Source organism: Mustela putorius, unplaced genomic scaffold, assembly GCF_011764305.1.
Source record: "Mustela putorius furo isolate JIRA1106 unplaced genomic scaffold, ASM1176430v1.1 tig00000129_pilon_pilon_pilon, whole genome shotgun sequence".
NCBI classification, from domain to species: Eukaryota; Metazoa; Chordata; class Mammalia; order Carnivora; family Mustelidae; genus Mustela; species Mustela putorius.
In genome coordinates this window covers 10,930,461-10,950,575 of record NW_025421290.1, presented here as the reverse complement: position 1 = coordinate 10,950,575, position 20,115 = coordinate 10,930,461, and the positions used below count along the sequence as shown (strand labels likewise).

General features: G+C 40.2%; 1 protein-coding gene and 1 long non-coding RNA gene across 4 annotated transcripts in view; one reads left to right on the top strand and one right to left on the bottom strand.

Moving 5' to 3' along the window:
- TMEM260 (transmembrane protein 260) overlaps nucleotides 1-15,296 on the bottom strand; it is a 68,185-nt gene extending 52,889 nt beyond the window's left edge. For 2 of the 3 annotated variants that reach the window (XM_004738834.3, XM_013056512.2), the window contains exons 1-3: nucleotides 15,008-15,295; nucleotides 9,899-9,930; nucleotides 9,025-9,176 (exon numbers count right to left, since the gene is read on the bottom strand). In XM_004738834.3, the coding sequence (XP_004738891.1) occupies nucleotides 9,025-9,176; nucleotides 9,899-9,930; nucleotides 15,008-15,167 (344 nt within the window). In that variant the 5' untranslated portion in view covers nucleotides 15,168-15,295. Of the gene's footprint in view, nucleotides 1-9,024; nucleotides 9,177-9,898; nucleotides 9,931-15,007 lie in introns of all 3 variants that reach the window. The other variant, XM_045069827.1, reaches the window with a different exon arrangement.
- The window catches only part of LOC106005846, a 100,093-nt gene continuing 94,514 nt past the window's right edge, over nucleotides 14,537-20,115 (top strand). Inside the window, exons 1-2 of the long non-coding RNA XR_006603629.1 lie at nucleotides 14,537-14,733; nucleotides 15,901-16,020. This is a non-coding gene — a long non-coding RNA (uncharacterized LOC106005846). The remainder of the gene's footprint in view (nucleotides 14,734-15,900; nucleotides 16,021-20,115) is intronic.

Below are 20,115 nucleotides of genomic sequence, written 5' to 3'. Positions count from 1 at the left end.
AACAAATATATATAATTTGGGGAGATGCAGAGTTAAATTATGTCAGTAGAAGGAACACTATTCATATACTTCACTGCATGCAATACTGTTAAATGAATTGGTAGCCTAAATTTCTGGCTAAGTAATCTTTCTTTTAAAAGCATATGGAAAGAATAGCCAATCTGACATTATTCCCAGTGTTTATTTATTTATGTTATTTTATTCCTAAAGCATGGATTTTGAATGAAACTGTTGTTCTGAACCCATAAAATGAGCTGTTTGGTATCATCCATAAGGTGAGATGTACAGACGGGCTAAAAATATAAGTAGCACCAGAATAAGGCAAAACAACAGTCATCTACTCATAGACTTGGTCTGCTTTTTTTTTCCAGATGAAACTGACCTAATCAAAAACACCACTGTGATTTCAGTTGACAATCAAAGAGTCCTACTTTTCATTTTCATTTTATTCTTTTGAATAAACATGCTTATTATTTTACAAAGCAACTAAGGAGTTAGGGAATTTAATTATCCACATTTAACATGATAAAGTGGCATCTTAAAATGAGCTCCCTAAATTAAAAGATACAGATTTTTCTACCGCATCGATGAAATGACTTCAGCAAAAAAGAAGAGGAGAGAAAGTCGAATGAGGCTGTAAATAAAAATAAGAAATCTTCTCATCAGAACTCAAGAATAAATTGCAAAATAGTCTCCACTATTTTCCATTTTAACTTAAGGACAACTTATGATGAATTAGATACAATATAAGAAAAAGTATTTCCCATTCTCAATTTGATTCTCATAAAGCCCCATAGAAAGAGATCAAAAAAGACATTTCTTCAACTGAAATACATACGTTTAGAATCTAACCTGATTTCTAGGAGGTAACATCTTACGAGGCTATATGAAGAAATGACTGCATACTTACACCACCATTACTGTGATAATTTTATTTTATTTTATTTAAGATTTTATTTATTTATTTGACAGACAGAAATCACAAGTAGGCAGAGAGGCAGGCAGAGAGAGAGAGGTGGAAGCGGGCTCCCTGCCGAGCAGAGAGCCAGATGCAGGGCTCGATCCCAGGACCCTGGGATCATGACCTGAGCCAAAGGCAGAGGCTTTAATCCACTGAGCCACCCAGGTGCCCCGACTGTGATAACTTTAATAACACAACCACTACATTGTAAAAGAGAGCTACATGTTACTACTAACAATCAAAATCAAGTTTTTACACTGTGAAAGAGTAAATATAAATATAAGGGTTCATCTTAATGGTGTAAAGCAATCGTACAGATGATTGATAACATCAAATAACCTAAAAGCCACTGAAGTTATTTTATATAAATAAACACTCTTATGTGACACATAATATGTTTTCCAGTATTTTTGCGTTAATAAATCTTCCTAATTGCTCTTTGCTTGAGTTAACACTGACGTCATGTAGTTCCCATTCTAGTAAAGCAGTGGTTACTCAATAGGGAGAGATACACCAAGAGTATGACAGACGGTACGGGAAGGGTGGTCAAGTATTTAAAATCTCACCCAGATGACACAAATAACAAAAATTCTCCACTGAGTTAACGAATATAGGGTGAGGATTAAGATTATCCTAACAAACATGAAGCTCAGAATTCTATGGTTAATACATAACTGCCTTCTTTTTGGTCCACAAAATCCATGAAACCTAGATAAGATTCCTAGGAAAGGTACTGATTGTGCAGGAGTTTTCTCACTGATGGAATACTCTTCATCTGTTGACACAATGGATAAATCAGGAGGTTACAATTTACACCATTGACACAGGTTTGCTATTGATGATAAGGTATATTTTTCTTTCTCCTACGTGGTATTTGATTTTCATGTATAGTCACATGTTTGTCTAACCCTCAATCAAAAGGCAAATAACAGAAACCTGAAATTCTTTCAGAACACACATTTGATGTGCCTCATAAGATTCATGGATGTGTTTGTCTTCAGTGTTCCTTGCATGCGAAGGACCCAACATGGAGGGTACACCACCCTCCTACACCACAAACTCCCGCTGGAAGGCTGTAGAATCGAGTAGGCAGGCCACAATGCAGCCTCCAAGACTGATCATTAAATAAATGACTATTAGTGTCAACTCACTAAAAAAAAAAAAGGTAATGGATTAGAGGGGAGAAGTAAGGTAAAGCAGGACACAATATACAGAAAATCTACCACCCCCATCCTCCTGAGTGCTTATCTTTCTGGTCTTGTTTATGAAAATATATAAATGTTACCTTCTGGCTCAATCACATAATCAACACCCATATATTCATCTCTTCTGTGTACTTGGAAAAAGGTCAAACTGGGAAGCTAGCGACTGCTGAGCCTCTCTTTCCATGCTAGTTCACTCAACCTAGTGGCAGCAAAAACATAATGAGCATCTAATATGTTCCAGGCACTCTGTGAGCAAATTATAGCCAGTGGCCATGTAATACACAGTAGAACCTAAACTTTCCTGTTCATTTTAAAGCTTGGACCTAATTAACATAAGTCAATCATTTAGGGCATGGTATATTAAAATAACATCGTAGAAGCCGCCACCACTGCACCTAAAAAGATATAAAACACTTACTTCTACCTTTAATAAACTTGCAAATAATCCCTTTTCCTACGTTTTATGAAAATTTACTTTCACTCCAGATAAAATCCTCCCAAGGTTTGTTCTATTTCATGAGATTCAATTCAGGTTCTGGCCTGAATTTTCAGCTACATAAATACCAACTACCAGTACACTAAAGTACAAAGTGTTATTCCTGATTTTAAACCGCTAAATAAAATTGGAGAAAAAAATGTAGAGTTACACACACACACACACACACACACACACACACAAAACCACCCACAAAAAAAAACCCCACAACTGACGGGGAGGGAGTAAGATTATGAATAGCATCTGAATATAAAATATAATCACACAATTCCCATTAAAATCCAGATTTATTCACTAACCAATAAATCATAAAGGTTTAGAACAATACCTTATATTATCTCATCAACTTCTACCTGATTATCCAAAAGAAAAAAACGCTGGGCTTTTTTCACCATCATACACTTTACTTTTTTACTAAGTTCTCATGGTATGCCAAATAACTCGGAAAGGAGAGGGAATTCTTCTGAAAGCACAGGCTGGTTTAAAATAACTACCAAATTACAAACTTTCATATCTTGTTCGAAATGTTTAAAAACACAGAAGACCTCAAATAACCTTGTTCCTCAAGCTTGATAGTGTTACTCTGTGTTCAGCGGCTAACCTGAATGGTTAAAAAGTATATCCCAGCATATTCTTCACAGAGGCCCCGGCCCTGGCTTGTCATCACACTAAGTCCCTTTTCACTCAAAACTTAAAAGGTGCTGCATACTTTTTTAAAACACTAAAATGCTAAATGTAGGTGCGGTAAACTTAAAAGATCCAAATAAATAAAATCAGCAGAATGAGGGTATGAACAGTTTCCATCAGCAACACTAACCAACTCGATAAACAGCAGAGACTTAATATTAAGTAGTCTTATCAAGCAAAGTTATGAAGCAGGTCCTGGTGCATCAGTTCCTTAAGACCGCTGTTTTTATGGCTCTGCAAGGCAGCCCATCTAGGTGAGTTACGATCTAGAATTTTATTTGTAATTTGAAGAAATATTATAGCCGTAATGACTGATGCCTAGTTCCGGTGGCAAAATCTCGGCAGGAAACAGATTTAGCCATTTGAATGTTTTATAAGTTTTTGTAATTGAGGAAACTTTTCATAATCTGACATTTGTTAAAACCACTTATTAGAAATTATGCAGCACAGTAGCTGTGGAAATATGAGCTAGCTTCACAATTATAAAGTCAGCCTATGTAGCCCTTTCCTATTGTATACAGTGGCATAAACCCCACAGCGGCCTATCAGCTAACTGGCAGGCAGGGGGCTGCTCTATTCAAAGTGAGAGATACAAGCTGCAGGGCAAAAACCTGGCAGCTCCCATCTGACCCCACAATCCCCTACTGGTGACAGCTCCAAGCTCCATGGCAAATTAGGCCTTCTCATATTACAATTGGAGAAGACAGATTCCATTAGCAGTATCTGAAATTGAGTGGAGAGCTGCACTGTTATCAGACTTGACTCATAAGCACTGCTATTAATCAGAGCTATGATAGCATTTATATATTTCAAGCTATCTGCTGCCGCTGTGATATTCTGCTACAAAGGGTTGATGGGACTTAGGAAAGTGAACAATAGAGCTTTCTGGGAAAAGCAGAGTAAATCAAGAAAGTCTATGACTTCCGCACATTCTGAAGGGATTGTGGTTTACATAAATTTTCTCCCAATTGGAGATTGAGCTCTTCCTCATCTTACACATGGGATTTAGTTGTCACTCAATGGTAACAGCTGTGAAAAGGTGAAGCGGCCCACCGCTCAGAATATTGCCTTCGCTTTTAAAGCAATTAACCCATGAACAGGAGGATACCTGGTGATATCAAAGGGATTAGGCCAGGCAGTGCATTATTAACATTTCCTTGAACTAATTCTAACTCTGACTAGCTGTCAGAAAAGACTCTACAGTCTTAAAAAAGAGTTTTTGCCCTGCTTTTCTCCCCCCTTCAGAATGAAGTGCTGCTATTTGAGCCTAATATGTCCCTCTACTTAGAAGAAAATGCAAATGAACCAAGCTCTTAATATGCTTAACCAGTCTGAGTCAATGCAATTTTAAGACAAGTTTGAGAGAAATATGTGATCAATTAACCAGGGATCAAGACAGATATTCTCCTGAATGAAAATTAATGCTCCAGTACTTTCCATTCTTCTTCAACTACAAAAACTTGGTGACTATTTGTTACTTATTCATAGTTACCTCTGAAATTAGGAAGAGCTTGACATTATTCTCTATGGCAATAATCTAAAATACTCTTTGAGCTGGAAAATCCAAATGTCCCTTAAGCAGGAGATTCTACATTCTCTAAGGTATGGCATTTTAATTTCCTATTCTTTATTGAATGGAATCTTAGCTGGAGCTCTAAGAATCGCAGACACAGCGCTCTGAATCAAATATTCCTCTTCCAAAAGTTTAATCGAATTAATTTTTAGCAGCAGCGTAATGTTTAGAATTACGTAACTTATAAAAAATAATGTAAACCCCATACTTACCCCATAAGTAAAATACTGGCACAAAATGATCTGCCAGAAGATATTTAAATATCCCTGAAATTGGTTGTCAGTTCTTTGTTGTGAGCAGGCATAGTTTTCAATATACCTTCAATTATCATTAACATTCATATATTCTAGGTAACCTGGTGGACATTAAGAGATCTGATTTCTTCCTATACAATGTTAACGGTGTTAGAAAGTTTTTTAATGCAAGTTTCTTAGAACAGTACCTTCTAGAAAAAAATACCTGAAAAACTGTTTATTCAATGGTTAGTAACTTTGTCTTAATTTAAGTAAACCTGTATTTTGGTTATAAAAACTAAAATAGTTCTACTTTCGATTCGCAACAAACATTGTTAATTAATTCTTCCATACTTCCATTTGGCCCATAATAGTTTGGACTCTTAAGCCTACTGAGAATAGATTTCCTGCCCTCGACCTACCAAAATAAATGATACAAGATATGCCCTCATCTGAGATCATAAGCAGTTTAAATCCTCCCTGAGGTAAAGAATTTTTATAAAATGCTATCAACATACTCCATTCTCTTTTAGTGATACCAGAGCATAAGAAATGGAAGCATGTTGATGTTTCGAGACAGTAATTTCAGTGCTCCTCCCTTATTAAGTATATAGGACTTAGTCTGAGTTTGCTTAGAAAAGAAGTTTGAAATTCAAGTACTAAGCAACACTAAATCACATTCATATCAGTGACTTATCTGACCTGTAACTTTTAAAATTTCGTATTATTAAGATTTGTGAATTTCAAAATGACACTTAAAGTATCATACCATCAAACTTAAAAAATCATTTACTTCAATGGCCTTAAAAGAGAAAAATCTCAGTTCCTACAAATCCCTGTGTTAGGTAGTCTTAAAAACACAGACATACACGTTAATAAAATGAATACTATTTCATATAAATGAAATGTATTAAACTCCCTTCACATTGTGAATGCTGAAAAATACCCCTGAAGGAGACAATATATAAATAAACGCCATAATCTGACTATTTTTAATTCAATAAAGTATAGCGACGCATACAGCTTTCAAAGTGCTGTTTTACTCCTATGCCTTCCTACATTAGGGCGAAGCAAATATACATGAGTTCTTGTCAACCATTAGGAAAGACTGACAAAAAATGCAGTGTTAATGACATCTTATGGCTCTTAAAAGCAAGAGAAAGATGCAAGGAAGGCAAAAATTACATAGTAATTGGAAGCAACGAATAAATTGTTCTTTCAATCTAAGTCATGTTTACTGAAAAAAATGGAGCTTTTTACATCAACACATTTAAACAGAAATTTGCTTTTAAAATACAATCTTTGTTTAAAGGGTACAGAAGGTCTTTATGTCCACCCCAAGAGCTAAATATAGTGAATGCCATGGGAACAATTACCTGAAAAAAACCTAAACCTGTTAAAAGAATTAATTTACTGCGCACCAGTCAGCGCTAATCCTACGTGTACAGTAATGTTCTCTGAAGTGATGGGGGAGAAAAAGAATCAGACTGTTTCCTGGATCAAAACCCTCCAATATTCCACAACAAAATGGAATGATGATTTGGCCTGTCAATGAATAAAGTAGTAAAATGTCTCCTCAACAAATTCTAATAAAGGAGGCAACCTGTAAAGGAATACATTTACTATACGCTGGACTGGAAAAAAGCTGTCACTGTAATGGCTGCACAGGTACTGTGTCCTGCTGTTGGGTTTATACTCACAGAAGAAAGGTTTTAAAGGTTAAGTTCAGGTCATACAACAAATGAAATTGTAACAAGCCAGCTGACATTGTATAATGTCTTCTTCCACTCAATCAATAGGCTACTGTTAGTCCTATTACCATAGAGATGGCTTGCTCTTTCCTGAAGGGTGTCTATTGTTTGACAAAACAGATTTGCCACTTGAACTGGGTTGTTCCCAGAGGACGTGTACCTTGTCAATTATTTGTACTCAAAATAATGAAGTATTTTCATATTAAAATGTATGTAAGAGATAATATTGTGAGATCCCTTTTCTGAAAGAAAGCAACTTTCCCAAGCACAATATTACTCAAACATTCTTAAATCACTAATATATTCAGTTTAGTCATATTAAGGGTTTTTGATTTAAAGCGTATGCCAGCAAACATACAAATTTACCATTAAGACTTTATTTAAAAAACGGGGGTCGCAGGTTAAATGTGCTAATCTAAAACCCATTACAATCATGGAGGATAATAAAAGCTATTTTAAAATATAGACAACTCAAAGGAAAATTATTGTCCAAAGCTATTTGGATTCTGTAAAATCATGATTTTTATGTATGATTTTTACAGTGGTTTTCATGTAGAATGGTATCACCAATTAATATATTGAAAAGCATGGAAAAGTTTTCTCAGAAAACAAATTATTTGCATAAGAGCTTTTGATAGCCCTATAGCATTTAAATATGTTATAGAAATGAGCTTCTAAAACACAGATAAAAAAATAACAAATAAAAAATAAATTACAGATGAACTACCAAAATAAATACAAGTATTAATTTTCTTTAAATGCCTTTGTCGTAAATGTCTTGTGAAGATTATCAATTCACACATTCAGTACAAGACAAGCAGTTCTACATTTCAACCTATATATTCAAAATTTTTAAAGATCAGTTTTTCTCTCCATAGAAATAACAGATTATTAATTACAGGATTCAGGAGAAACAATTCTAAAGATTATTCTAATTACTTAGAAAAAGAAAGTATTCATAATACTATCAATCCAAGCAGAGATATTATTTTCATCATTTCATACTGAAAGATTGGCTATCACTGAAAACCTGTAAGACTGAAATAAAGATGAATTAAATAATATAGATACAAATGTAGTAAATGATCAACAGTTACAATATTTGAATCTGAAAGCTTTGCACAATTAAATTTAAAAGTAAGCTTTAGGGTTAAAATTATGCTAACTTTTACCCTTTTATAAATAATTAAAAAGGAAATTTAGAAAGAATTTAGTCAAAGGGCAATTTTACGACTAATGCAAATAAAACATTAGTCTCCAAAAATGGCATTTGAAATTGTCTATTCAAATTATATTATATTTGCATACAAAAATTGTTTTTATAATAAAAACTGCAGTAGTTTTTGAAAAAGTGTTTTAATTTGGTTCTCCCTTTGCAGAAAGCATAACTTGTATTTTTTACTGTACTCTCCTTAGGCATAGGTTAGACTGGTTAAGAATGAAGGAGACAGGAGCAGCAAAGACAAAGAAGTTTACCAACGTCCCAAGCTAATGACCCATTTTTGTAAAAGCAAGGTAGCCTTCCAAACTAAGAAAATCTTCCATCAATGAAATAAGTGGGGTCTAATTTGCATACCTTCCCTACAGCTATAAGGGAACAAAGTGAAACCTTACCAAAACCATATCCCAAACTGATTTCCTTAGTTAACAGCCTCATTTCTAAGAGTATACAAGATGCATATATTTAGAATACAATATAATTAGGCATTAACTCTGGACCAGGTAAGCAGCTGCCCATCAGCAACACTCTGAGTAATTAAATGATATTTACCATTTCCCAAAACAGGAACTTCATACTGTTGAATTAAACTGGCCCATCTGCATCTTCATAAAATGACAAACCTTTTTAGTTTTGCCTAACTCTAGAACTGTGATAACGAACTGGTGACACCTTGACTCCATTGCAGGAAGCACATCCAACTATGTAATCATCGGAGGGGTCAAGTACGTATGAAATTACTGGAAATTAAGAAAGTGAATTCACAGCAGTGATTAGGAAAAAACCATTCAAGCAAAAGAGTCTTGTTTTGGGGGTTTCATTTAATGTATGTACCTAGGCCATCAAAACGCTCTGTCTCCAATTAGCCAAGATTAATATTAACTCATCAACTACTTTACCTGAAAACGGTGAAAAAAAGTAATGACGCGGCTACTGCTCCAAAGAAGCCACACAGGAGATTGACACGGTAGGCAACTGAACCAAAAGGAAAGAGTATGATTGCCAGTTTAGCCACCAGCGTGAACAAAGGATAGCCAGGAGGATGGGCAACCTATGGAAAAATCAGCAAGTTAGAAGGTTTTCACCTCCACAAGAGTCACACTGGCTTTAATTGCAAAGTAGCCCTTTGCTTGGGCAAGTATAAAGACTAAGAGGCAAGAACAACATGTTTGAATAGTGGTTTTCTATTGTAATCCTTTTGTGCCAATACAAATAAATATTTTCTTTAGCGGATTTGGCAGCGTCTACCACATGGTGTGTCACCTAGAGAAAGGGTGACATATTTCATTGTCAGTTCTTAAGCAGTTTGTTCTCTGGGTTCACAGTACATTAGGGTCATTTAAAAGGCTATTGAAAAAAAGCAGGTTCTGAAATTTCGTATTGGTTAGAAAGTTGAAAGACCACACCGCTATCGGATTACCACCATGCTGACAGTCCTAAGGTCTTGCCTAAAGGGATCATGAACCATAATAAAGTTTATTAAATAATAAACTTATTAAAACTGTTAACCCGATTTATTTTATTCTCCATAGCTTATACAAAACTTGGGGTGATAATAAGCTAGCTACTGTATATATAGTAAAGGCTTTGCTTTATAATTTAGTTTAATTGGATTTAAAACTTAAAGTAAATTGTCACGTACTCTACTTATAAGTTACTAAAAACTGGGGTTTGAAAATAAATTAATCTACTTTACTCCATGCTTAATTAAACTTTCTTAATTCCTAAAACTGTTAATGAGAGCATTGATTAAACAATAAAACTAATACTTACTCCAAGCTCATGTGCGGCTGTGATCAGTTCCCCTGTGAAAAAATAATGTAAAACCAATAATTACTATTAGAAAATGACACTCCTCCAAAGTTTTCAAAATCCAAATGCTTGCACTGGGGTTTTGCATTAATTTGACTGGATAAAACTATAAATCTGTAGAGATTTAACAGCATGAAATAGTCTAAGGATATTTTCTCCCTTAGGTCTTACTGAACAAATGATCTTTGATAGTCTTTTAATAACTGGTCAGTGGAAACATAGGTGAATTCTGGTTTTTAAAAAGTGCTTATTTTCCTTCCTAAAAGTGGTGCACACTTGCAAAAACATAGAAACTTCTCATAGAATGTTAGTGTTATATGTCGTAATGATCCTCAAGAATTTAGTATAAAAATGTCTACAAAGATGCAACTTTATGATAATGTAAAATGTGCAGACCTCTGAGGCGTGGACACTCCCTAACATGTACCATTCAGCCCTAAACAGGCATTTGAACATCTTCTCTACATTAATTATCTCTGATATCTTTAAATAATTGCCAAGCACTTATTAGTTCCAAGTTATTTTGGTAAGCTCTGACTACCATACATTTTTGCAAACCACTAAATCACATTATTTACATAGTCCTTGTAATTCCTCACCATCCGTGATTATTTCTAAAATTACAATGCAGTAATTCAATGTCTATTTGTTAATATTTTAAGTATCCAGAGCACAAGGGCTATTTATGACTCATTCCTGTACACTGCAGTACAGGACAATGTAAGAAATCAGTGTTGATGGGCTCATGAGAGTTACTAGTATTTATTAGTTAATTAGTTAATTAGTCCATTTTCTGCCCTTCGATGGGTTATCAGTGCTCTTCTTTAATTTCTAGGTCCCAGCCACAATGTAGATCTTTACCCTCTGGCCTGGAGGACAGCAAGAGCTTTGGCCAGTTTTCTATTTCATCTTCCTACGAAATCACCTGTTGCCACGCCATCTCCCCGAAACAGGTTGGACTGTACCACTAATCCAAAATTTCTCAATGGCTGCTCTCTGCTTCCTAAATGGAGTTCACATTCCTCAGCATAACATGCTAGCCCTCTAAAGGCTCCAGGGTCCCTTTTTAAGGCATAGATCAGTGAAACCTATGTTTGCTTCAGTCAAATCTGATTACTCTGGAATGGTTCTTTTGCACCTCTTATTACTCATTTTCTCACCCAGTATTCTCTCCTAAATCCTTCAAAGCCTAGATCAATTGCCACCTTCTCAGTGACACCTTTCCTTATACATACCCCTCCCCAGCCTCCCCCACTAGAATTAATCACTTCTTCCTCCTCCATAGAACCTGCTCTAACTTCTCTATTTAGCACTCATTTAGACTGCTTTATATTCTAGTTAGTTGTTTTCATTTCTGTCTTTTCTAAGTTGAAAATATTATCCTATCCATTTCAGGGGCCTGTCGAAGACACCACCACCTTTCTCTCATCTGGTCCCACAAAGAAACTAATTCAAGTCCTGCATACAGAGGTTGACAGTTAAGACAAATCATATTGTCATCTTTGCAGACACCCCTATCTTAGGGTGAATGACTGCTTATGTCATGGAAGCCCCATAAGGGCACCCAAAGACAGATACTACTTATCTAAGTCAGTTAGATAACTCAAGTTTTCTGGACATATTCAAGAGCATTTTGGAAACCAAAAGCACTTTTGGTATCTTAACAGACTTCTTTAAAGAAATAGTTTACGGTCTAAAAATATTTAAACTAACTTCCCTTTGGAACTACTGTCAAAGACATTTTATCCAGGATGGATTAGCTTGTCTTCAGTCCCAAACTGCTTTAATCAGCTTTTTGGTATTTCTGTTGGTATGAGGAAACACAGTTAAGTTCAAATTTTCAAAGTCAACATTTATTCTCCTCCATGTAAAATGTATTTAGAATTGCACTTTACATTAAGAAAAATACCCTACTTTCTCTAACTTCTTACCATTAAAAAATCGTAATGCTGTTACCCTTTACCGAAGTTCTGTAGGTGTAAAAATCAGGAATTTGACAAACTTCCATCACCCCCTCTTATCAAATGTTAAACTAAAACCTAAATAGGAAAGATAGCTACAGTTCAACGTCTATAAATATATCCCTGAAAAAAGCTAAAGGGGAAACATTATTCTTAAAATTGAGTCTGATAACGAAAAAAGAGAATGTCACTAGGAGGGGGAAAAGAGCCTCCTGGATATGGTTGCTCCCACCCCTTAACCTACAGCTTCCTCAAAGTTAAGTCCTTATTACAGCCTGCACCAGAATTACCTGGATTCTTTTTAAAAATGAAGATTCCTTGACCAAACCTACCTATATTAAGACCCTCTGGCACTGAGGGTCAAGTTTGTCAGGCAATTCTGAGGTACATTCAAGTTTGAGAATTACAGTTTTTCTGTCTGAGATGCAAGTAGGTGGCAAGCTCAGAATTGTTAGTGGATGCTTAAACTTTACAAAAACCAGCTCCCTCTGTGTTATACTTTTTCTAATATTAATTACATAACTATATTCTCATCTATCAAGTCTGTTAGACAGTATCCTTAAAATATATAAACACATAAATAGGCTACTTTATTTTTCCCAAGTATAACAAATGATGTGGAGGCGAGATTCCTATACTCTCCTCCAAAGGATCATGAGTGTTCCCACCCGTAAACTGTGCATCAAACAATGTAAAAAATAATTTTGGCAAGGCTACCCAATGTGATAGATTTATGGAGCATAATTTAAGACTCATCAAGAAGAAAAATACAGGGCGCCTGGGTGGCTCAGTGGGTTAAGCTGCTGCCTTCGGCTCAGGTCATGATCTCAGGGTCCTGGGATCGAGTCCCACATCGGGCTCTCTGCTCAGCAGGGAGCCTGTTTCCTCCTCTCTCTCTCTCTCTGCCTGCCTCTATGCCTACTTGTGATCTCTCTCTGTCAAATAAATAAATAAAATCTTAAAAAAAAAAAAAAAGAAGAAAAATACATACTTTATATTGGTTTTGAGATGTGTTCTGTTTATTGATTAAAAAAACCCACAACATTCAAGGAGGACAGTACCTTCAACATATAAACAAGATTATCAAAGATACCATTACACAAATTTTACTGGCAATCCTTGGAAAAGTTTATCATTCCTAACAAAGAACATCAAAATTTTAGATGTAACCACTATTTAGTATCAAACTAAACAAATCAAAATACCTAGAGAGTCTGGTTAACTTAATGTAAATAAGTAACTTTATTCTACTGGGAAAAAATAACAGTATTAATAAAGACACCAATCATAGATTTAAAATAACACTATATATGGGATGACAGATTTAACAAAGAACTTAGAAGAGAGGTTAAGAGAGTGTATGTTCTAAAGTCAATCTTCTGGAGTTCTTTCCTCGACTGCCCCTGCTTGCTAGCTGTGTGATTCTGGACACAGCTTAGCCTCAGTTTTGGATGGAAGATACTGATAGTACCTACCTCACAGAAGGTTAAGAACTGGATTAAAACAACAATACATGTAAAGCACCTGGAATTGTGCCTGGCCTATAGTAAGTGCTCAGTAAGTGTTAATTATTTTTATTCATCTCACCCAAAACTTCAGGCTGGAAGAACCATGGTAAGCAACTGTCAATGTTTTCTTCCTTCCTTCCTCCCTTTTTCTTTCTTTCCCTCAAGGTACAGAACTACTCAATCTTTAAGTAATGCTCTCCATTGTCAGAACTCTCAAAACTATAGGTATTTCTATTATTTAATGTAAGCCTTGGAAGCATAGTAACTCCATTCCCAACTATACTAATGAAACACATTTCCTATTTGTTCAGTAGGATTTGAAAGAAAGAATAATGGCAATGATTTATAAAAGGAACATCAAGAAACCTCAGTTAGAAGTTAGCCCGGGGAAGATGGCCCCCAGTGACCCCCAACTCCTGGAGTTCTAGCTATATAATCCTCTCCCCCATGAGCGTGGGCTGGATTGACCAACGAACTGCCCAGAATAAGACCGGGCAGGGGTCTATCAATCACTTCCACGACTCGGCTCAGGAAATGACAGACGAGTGAGATGAAGGTGCCATCTCTTTCTCTTCACAACAGTCGGCTTCCCGAGGGACCCACGTGGCAAAGAATGGGATTGAGGTGAGAAGCTGGAATCCTCCCCCAAAATGAGCCCTGGGAAGACCGCATGGCTACAACCCTGTCCTGAGGAAGGGCACCCACTAACCGCGCCGAGATTCCTGATGCACAGGAAAGGTGACATAACAAACATCTGCTGTTTTAAGCCACTAACTCTGGGGTCATCTTGTTACGAAGCAAGATATAACTAGTACACTCCATTCTTTCAATCTATAGATTCCCCTCGAGAAGGTACAGCACTACTGGCATTATCGGACGGGCACTTAACCTGCCAGCAAGACAAAACCAAAAACGAACCCCGGGCTCTCGCTCCTCATCCCAAACGTGTACCGATCCTGTAACAAATAGGTAACAACTGCTGATGTGATCTCAGTGGTCCGCACTTTTCTTTTTAACAGAAGCAGCTTGCTTTAAGCCACAACTGGCTTCCACTCTTTTAAGGGTTCTCCCTCAAACACTCGGCGTGGCCCGTTCCTTTCCAACATGCAGGTTTCCGCTAAAATACCGCGTTGGGAGGCCTTTCCCGACTGGCCCTTCTGGAGGAGGCGCTCGGCCCCGCGCCCCCGTCGATCCCACCTTCCCTCCGACGGTGCGTCGCTGTTTGGTCAGTAGTGTGTGGACCGTCTCTACCCGCCCTACAACACTCCCCGCGATACTCGGTCCCCACCACTGTGACCCCTTCTGTCTGGAACGCAATCAGGACTCAGTAAGTGACGTCGGTGGGCTAAAAGGGAGTGGAAAGCAAAAACTCGGGTCCCGAAAAAGGACCTGGCCAGGTGCAGAGGTCGCTAAGTCCCACCAGGCGAAACCAGCCAGTCCCGTCTTCAAAGTCGGAGAACTACAGACACCAGTTCCGGGAATGGAAAACAGAAGGTGGTCCTGGCACGCAGAACCCGGCCAGGAGCGCGGGCGGGCGGAGCGGGGGGCGCGAGCTGACCCACCAGGGAGAGGGGCGGGAGGGCGGCCCTGAGATACTTTACCCGAGTCTCCCCCCGGCACCGAGGGGGGCAGCGTGAGGGTGAACACGGCGGCCACGGCGGCGAACACGGCCAAGCCGCCGCGGAGGCCCCCAGAGCGCCGCGGCCCCACCCGGGCTGCCCGCCCCCGGGCCGGGCCCCTGACGTCGCCATGGAGACCCATGGGCCCCTGAGGCCCGGGGAAGGAGGCCGCGACGGGCCCAAGGACTCGAGCAGCCCCGGGCTTCCCCAGCGACAGGCGAGCGCACCCCGCGTGGCGGCTTCCGGGTCGGACGTCGGCTCCCTCCCCGGACCGCACCTTCCTCCGCCGGGCGCGGGGAGAGGGCACGGCCCGCCCGGCACGAACCGGCTGGGGGTTCCTGAGTAGCGCGCCACGCGGCGGGACGCATGGGGTTCTAATGTGTTTTACAGTCGCCCACCATGAGCAAGAGCCTTCTTTTAAGAAAGGAAGCCCGGGCCCGGAGATGCCGATGTACGGCCTCCCCCCTCCACCTCACACTGACTTGGTCGGGTCTGCCAGAGACAGAGCGGGGTCGCAAACCGGGGTGCGCCGGGCCCGCCTCTGCCCCCTCTGGTGTGGGGTGGAACTACACGAGGGGGTGCTGCGGTCCGGAGCCCGAGCCCGCACGGCGCCAGAGCCGCGCAAAGCGAGCGCACGGTGGGCGCGAAGCAGGCCGGTATGTCGCACCCATCGCCTGTTCACTACCCTTCATGACGATCCCTGTGCGAATTATTAAATCGCAGAGTTGCTTCCAGAGAGAGGAAAGTATGCTCGTTGGTCTATTTTTTCCCTTATGCCACGAGGAAAACTCAACGGATGAGTTGAGAAACTTGAGTGTCTGGGTCAATGCTAGTAATTCATATCCTGTTAAGTTGTCTCCTGCTTTAATGAACAGGGCTGTTGCGGTGGAGCCTTGACACAGCATGACAAGTGAAACGGAGACACTGTACTCTGTACAGAGCTACGAGGCGTCAAAGAATGGGGACTGTCGGACAACCGCATAGCACGGCTCTTAGTAAGATTTTTAAGCTTACGTTTTCCATTATTATAGTAATTACTCTGAAGTGGGAGGGGAAGAGGGCATCCTCTGCGGAATGCTTCTCCAAATACACCGAAGATTAGTGACAATCTGGAGCATGTCGCAAGGACTCTGATGGGAACACAATGTCTCAACTGTAGAGTGACATACACCTACAGAGATAGGTGGTTGTGCCGGCAAGGCTCTTGTCTTTCTCAAGTACTTAACATAATACTTTCTTGGCCATACTGGGGGTTCCTGGAGGTCAGGGGCCGTGTGGTAGGCAGCTTTTAAATTAGTGCCCAGTGATCCCCGGACTGTGAGTATTGATTGCTGTATGTGACCCTCTCCCTGTGTGGGGGCCAGAGTGCTCAGGAGCATAAGGCATGAGTGACCGTCGTCACTTTGCAGATTAGGGTTCTAAAAACCTGACTTCCATCGTGCTAACACAGGCTGCTTTCTATTTCTTTCCTGAAAGAGCATGCCAGTGATTCATGCTGAGCCAAGCATGTCCATTTCATCTTTTGCTCCTGAGCTTTATGAAAAGATACATTTTTATCATGGCAAATTATTTTTGAAAGGGCATAATTCTCTGCCCACGTATGGGTAGGAGAGATCAGTGTCGGAAGTAGGAATTTGGGAGTTCTCCTGTAGGGATGGGTAGGATGAATAAGTTCACCCAGGCACAGTGTATCAAGAACAAGGTTCAGGTCAAGTATTAGCCCCTATCTTCATTTCCAGAATGGCAGGCGTGGAGGAGAGAACAGTGGCAGAGGGTAACGTGTCCCAAGAAGCTCGGGAAGAAGAGATGTCGGTGCAGGCTATGTGGTCAGGTGGTCCCAGAGGGGTGAAGGACCTGAAGAGAGCCAGAATGAGGTTTTGTGGGGCTTGAGTTCATACAATTTGGAGAATCATCAGAGCAAAAGAATACAAAACTGCAGATACAACATTAGGAACAGGCATTGGAAGGAGCCCCTGCTAGTGACAGGTCGTGAAACTGAAGTTTAGTTAGCCTCACAGTTGATCTCCTTTGAGGATGATGTTGGGCCAGTTCTCGGTCTGCGCCCGGCTCTCTCTCTCAGGACATGCGCTGATGCTTCCCTCCCACCTGGAGCACCATCTCCTCCAGGCTTCCCTGAGACAATACTGCTCTGGCTCTTTGTACCATTGGCCTCTCTGCCCCGACCTTGCTTCTGTCAGACCTCCAAACACTGGAGTGTGCCAGGGCTCACTTGTAGACTAACTTTTCTTTTTCTGCGTCCTTTCCCAAAATAATTTTACTGAAATTTTAAGTAGCAAATGTAGTCTAATAAATCTCAAAACTACACACTGCCATCCTTTCCTTAAAGCAACTGCTTTAGGAGAAAGCTTTAGCAGCTGCTTTTTTTTTTTTTTTCTAAAGATTTTATTTATCCATTTGACAGAGAGAGATCACAAGTAGGCAGAGAGGCAGGCAGAGAGAGAGAGAGGAGGAAGCAGGCTCCCCGCTGAGCAGAGAGCCCGATGTGGGACTCGATCCCAGGACCCTGAGATCATGACCTGAGCCGAAGGCAGTGGCTTAACCCACCGAGCCACCCAGGCGCCCTAGCAGCTGCTTTAAAAGAAAATAACTGCACTGCGATTTCCCTATTTATGTATTTAAACAACATTTCAAACCTGGCCAACTTTGCCTGTCTTATTTGCACTGTATGCCATGCCTAAAATGATGACTGGCACAAAATAGTACTTAACAAATGTTGGTGTAATGGATGGATATATGCACAATGAGAGACCGCTGGTGTATCCATTAGGGAATTGCATTTAGCAGCTGGTAACAGAGACTCCCGTTACAGTGTCTTCAACATGCCGGCATTTATTTTCTTATGTAGGTCTGAAAGCAGTTCAGTCCGACATTGATTCGGCAACTCTCTCATGTCCTTAAGGAAGAAACTGAGCTTCTTATTATCTCTCTGCCCCATCCTTCTCAACTTATGTCCTGAAGGTCATCTCTTGACCCCTGATGGATGCTAATGCTCCAGACATTTCATCTGTATTTGAGAAAGAAAGAGAAAGGATGCGAAGCAATGGGAGTGTCCCATCCTTTTAAAGAGGGTTATGGAAATGCCACTGCATAACAATGCTACATCTCATTGGTCACAGTTGGGTAACAGGCCACTCTTAGGGAAAAAGGCAGTTGAGAAATGTACCTTTGAGGCTAGATGGTTTTTCAGGATTCTATTACCAAGGAGGAAGGGGAGAATGGATATCGGAATGCAACTAGCAGGTGCTGCTGTAGTTGGATTTGGTGAGTTGGAAGTATCTGAACCTTGAAAGTTCAGGGGGTAAGTTTCCGTAGAGTTGTAGATATGGAAACCAGGCAGTAGTGGCTAGGAAATGAGGAAATGGAAGTGTGGAGGCGAAGGGAGAGAGAGAAGTGGTATGGGAATTCATAGGGATTGAAGTGTCAAATGAGTTTTTTGTAATTTAAGAGAATATTTGGAGAGAGATGGTAATGAAGTACAGATGTACGGGAGGCTTGAGGGGATGGAACCAAGGAAGAAAGAAGAGGAAGGATGAAAACATTAGAGTTTAGGAGGGAAATTAATGGAACGCATAACAGTCGAACTTGACCCTTGAGGAGACTAATGAAATATATAAGGAACATATACCTATTATACATGCTCTGGTTCATTCCCAGTGGGTTAGAGACAGCTACTGTAATACATACTATAAATTAGGAAAATATGAGTACCACTTAGGATTCCGCCAGAGGAACAAAAGGAGATACATGGGTGCTATGAAATTTATTGCAGGAAATTGTCTCTTGTGTTTGTGGAGGCTGGCTAGGCAAGTATGAAATCTGTAGGGCAGGTCGTCAGGAAGGGCAGGCTGGAAGTCTTGGGCATGGGGTGAGGGGAGGTGACGCTGCAATCCACAGGTGAAATTTCTCATTCATCCAGGAATCCTCAGCTCTGCTCTGAAGGCCTTTCAACTGATTGAATCATGTCTCCCCAGATTATTTAGGATAATCTCCCTGTCATAAAGTCAACTGTCACAGACTTTAATCACAGCTACAAAATACCTTCACAAAAACATCTAGATTGAAAAACTGTTTGATTGAAAAACTGAAGAATGTAGCCAAGCCAAGGTGACTCATCCAAAGAACATCAGAAATAGAATATCAGATTGAGGGAAAGTAAATACATGAATGTGTAGGCCTATGGTATACCAGATTTGACTCTGGGACTCTTGAAAGCAAAACAAAAGGGAAAAAAAGATCATTACCCTCTTAGGTCCCCAAGGAAATCCAAGTCTCCTGGCACCTTTGGCCAGCACCTAGCCTCTGTAGACACCTAAAGGAATGGCTCGATACAGCTGGGCAGACACGGACATTCCAGCTCTCCACTAGGCTTCTACTGATACCCCCTAGCTGTGGGAGCCCGGAGGGTGGGTGGTAGGAGCATCCTATTACTGTTCCCCTGTGGCTTCTGCTGACTCCACAGTGAGGAGGAAGCAGGGCAGAGAGGTGACCTCCTTTTTGGGGGGCTGCTGGTGAAAATCCTGACTCTCCTTTAGGCCCATCTGGTACCATCCTATCATTACTGCTGGGTGGGAGTGGAAGTCTGGGCTCCCCATGTGGTCTCCACTGATACCATGGAGATGAGGGGCCCCACTATGACCCAGCCAGGATGATAGTTCTGGTTCCTTCCTCCGCCTTCTCCAACATCACCCTGGTGGGTATTTGGGGACACTGGAGAGGACGGAAGCTTAGGCCCCTACTGAGACTTTGCTGGGTAGGGGCTGGGGGCCACAGTTTTTTCTTTGCTTTTTGGCTTTAGTAGAGATGTTATTTTATTTATTTATTTATTTGACAGACAGAGATCACAAGTAGGCAGAGAGGCAAGCAGAGAGAGAGAGAGAGAGAGAGAGGAGGAAGCAGGTTCCCTGCTGAGCAGAGAGCCTGATGCGGGGCTCGATCCCAGGACCCTGAGACCATGACCTGAGCTGAAGGCAGAGGCTTAACCCACTGAGTCATCAAGGTGCCCGAGTTGTTATTTTCTTAACATATCTGTCTTGACATTTTCCCTGTTCTTTGACCAGAAAGAGCGTGGT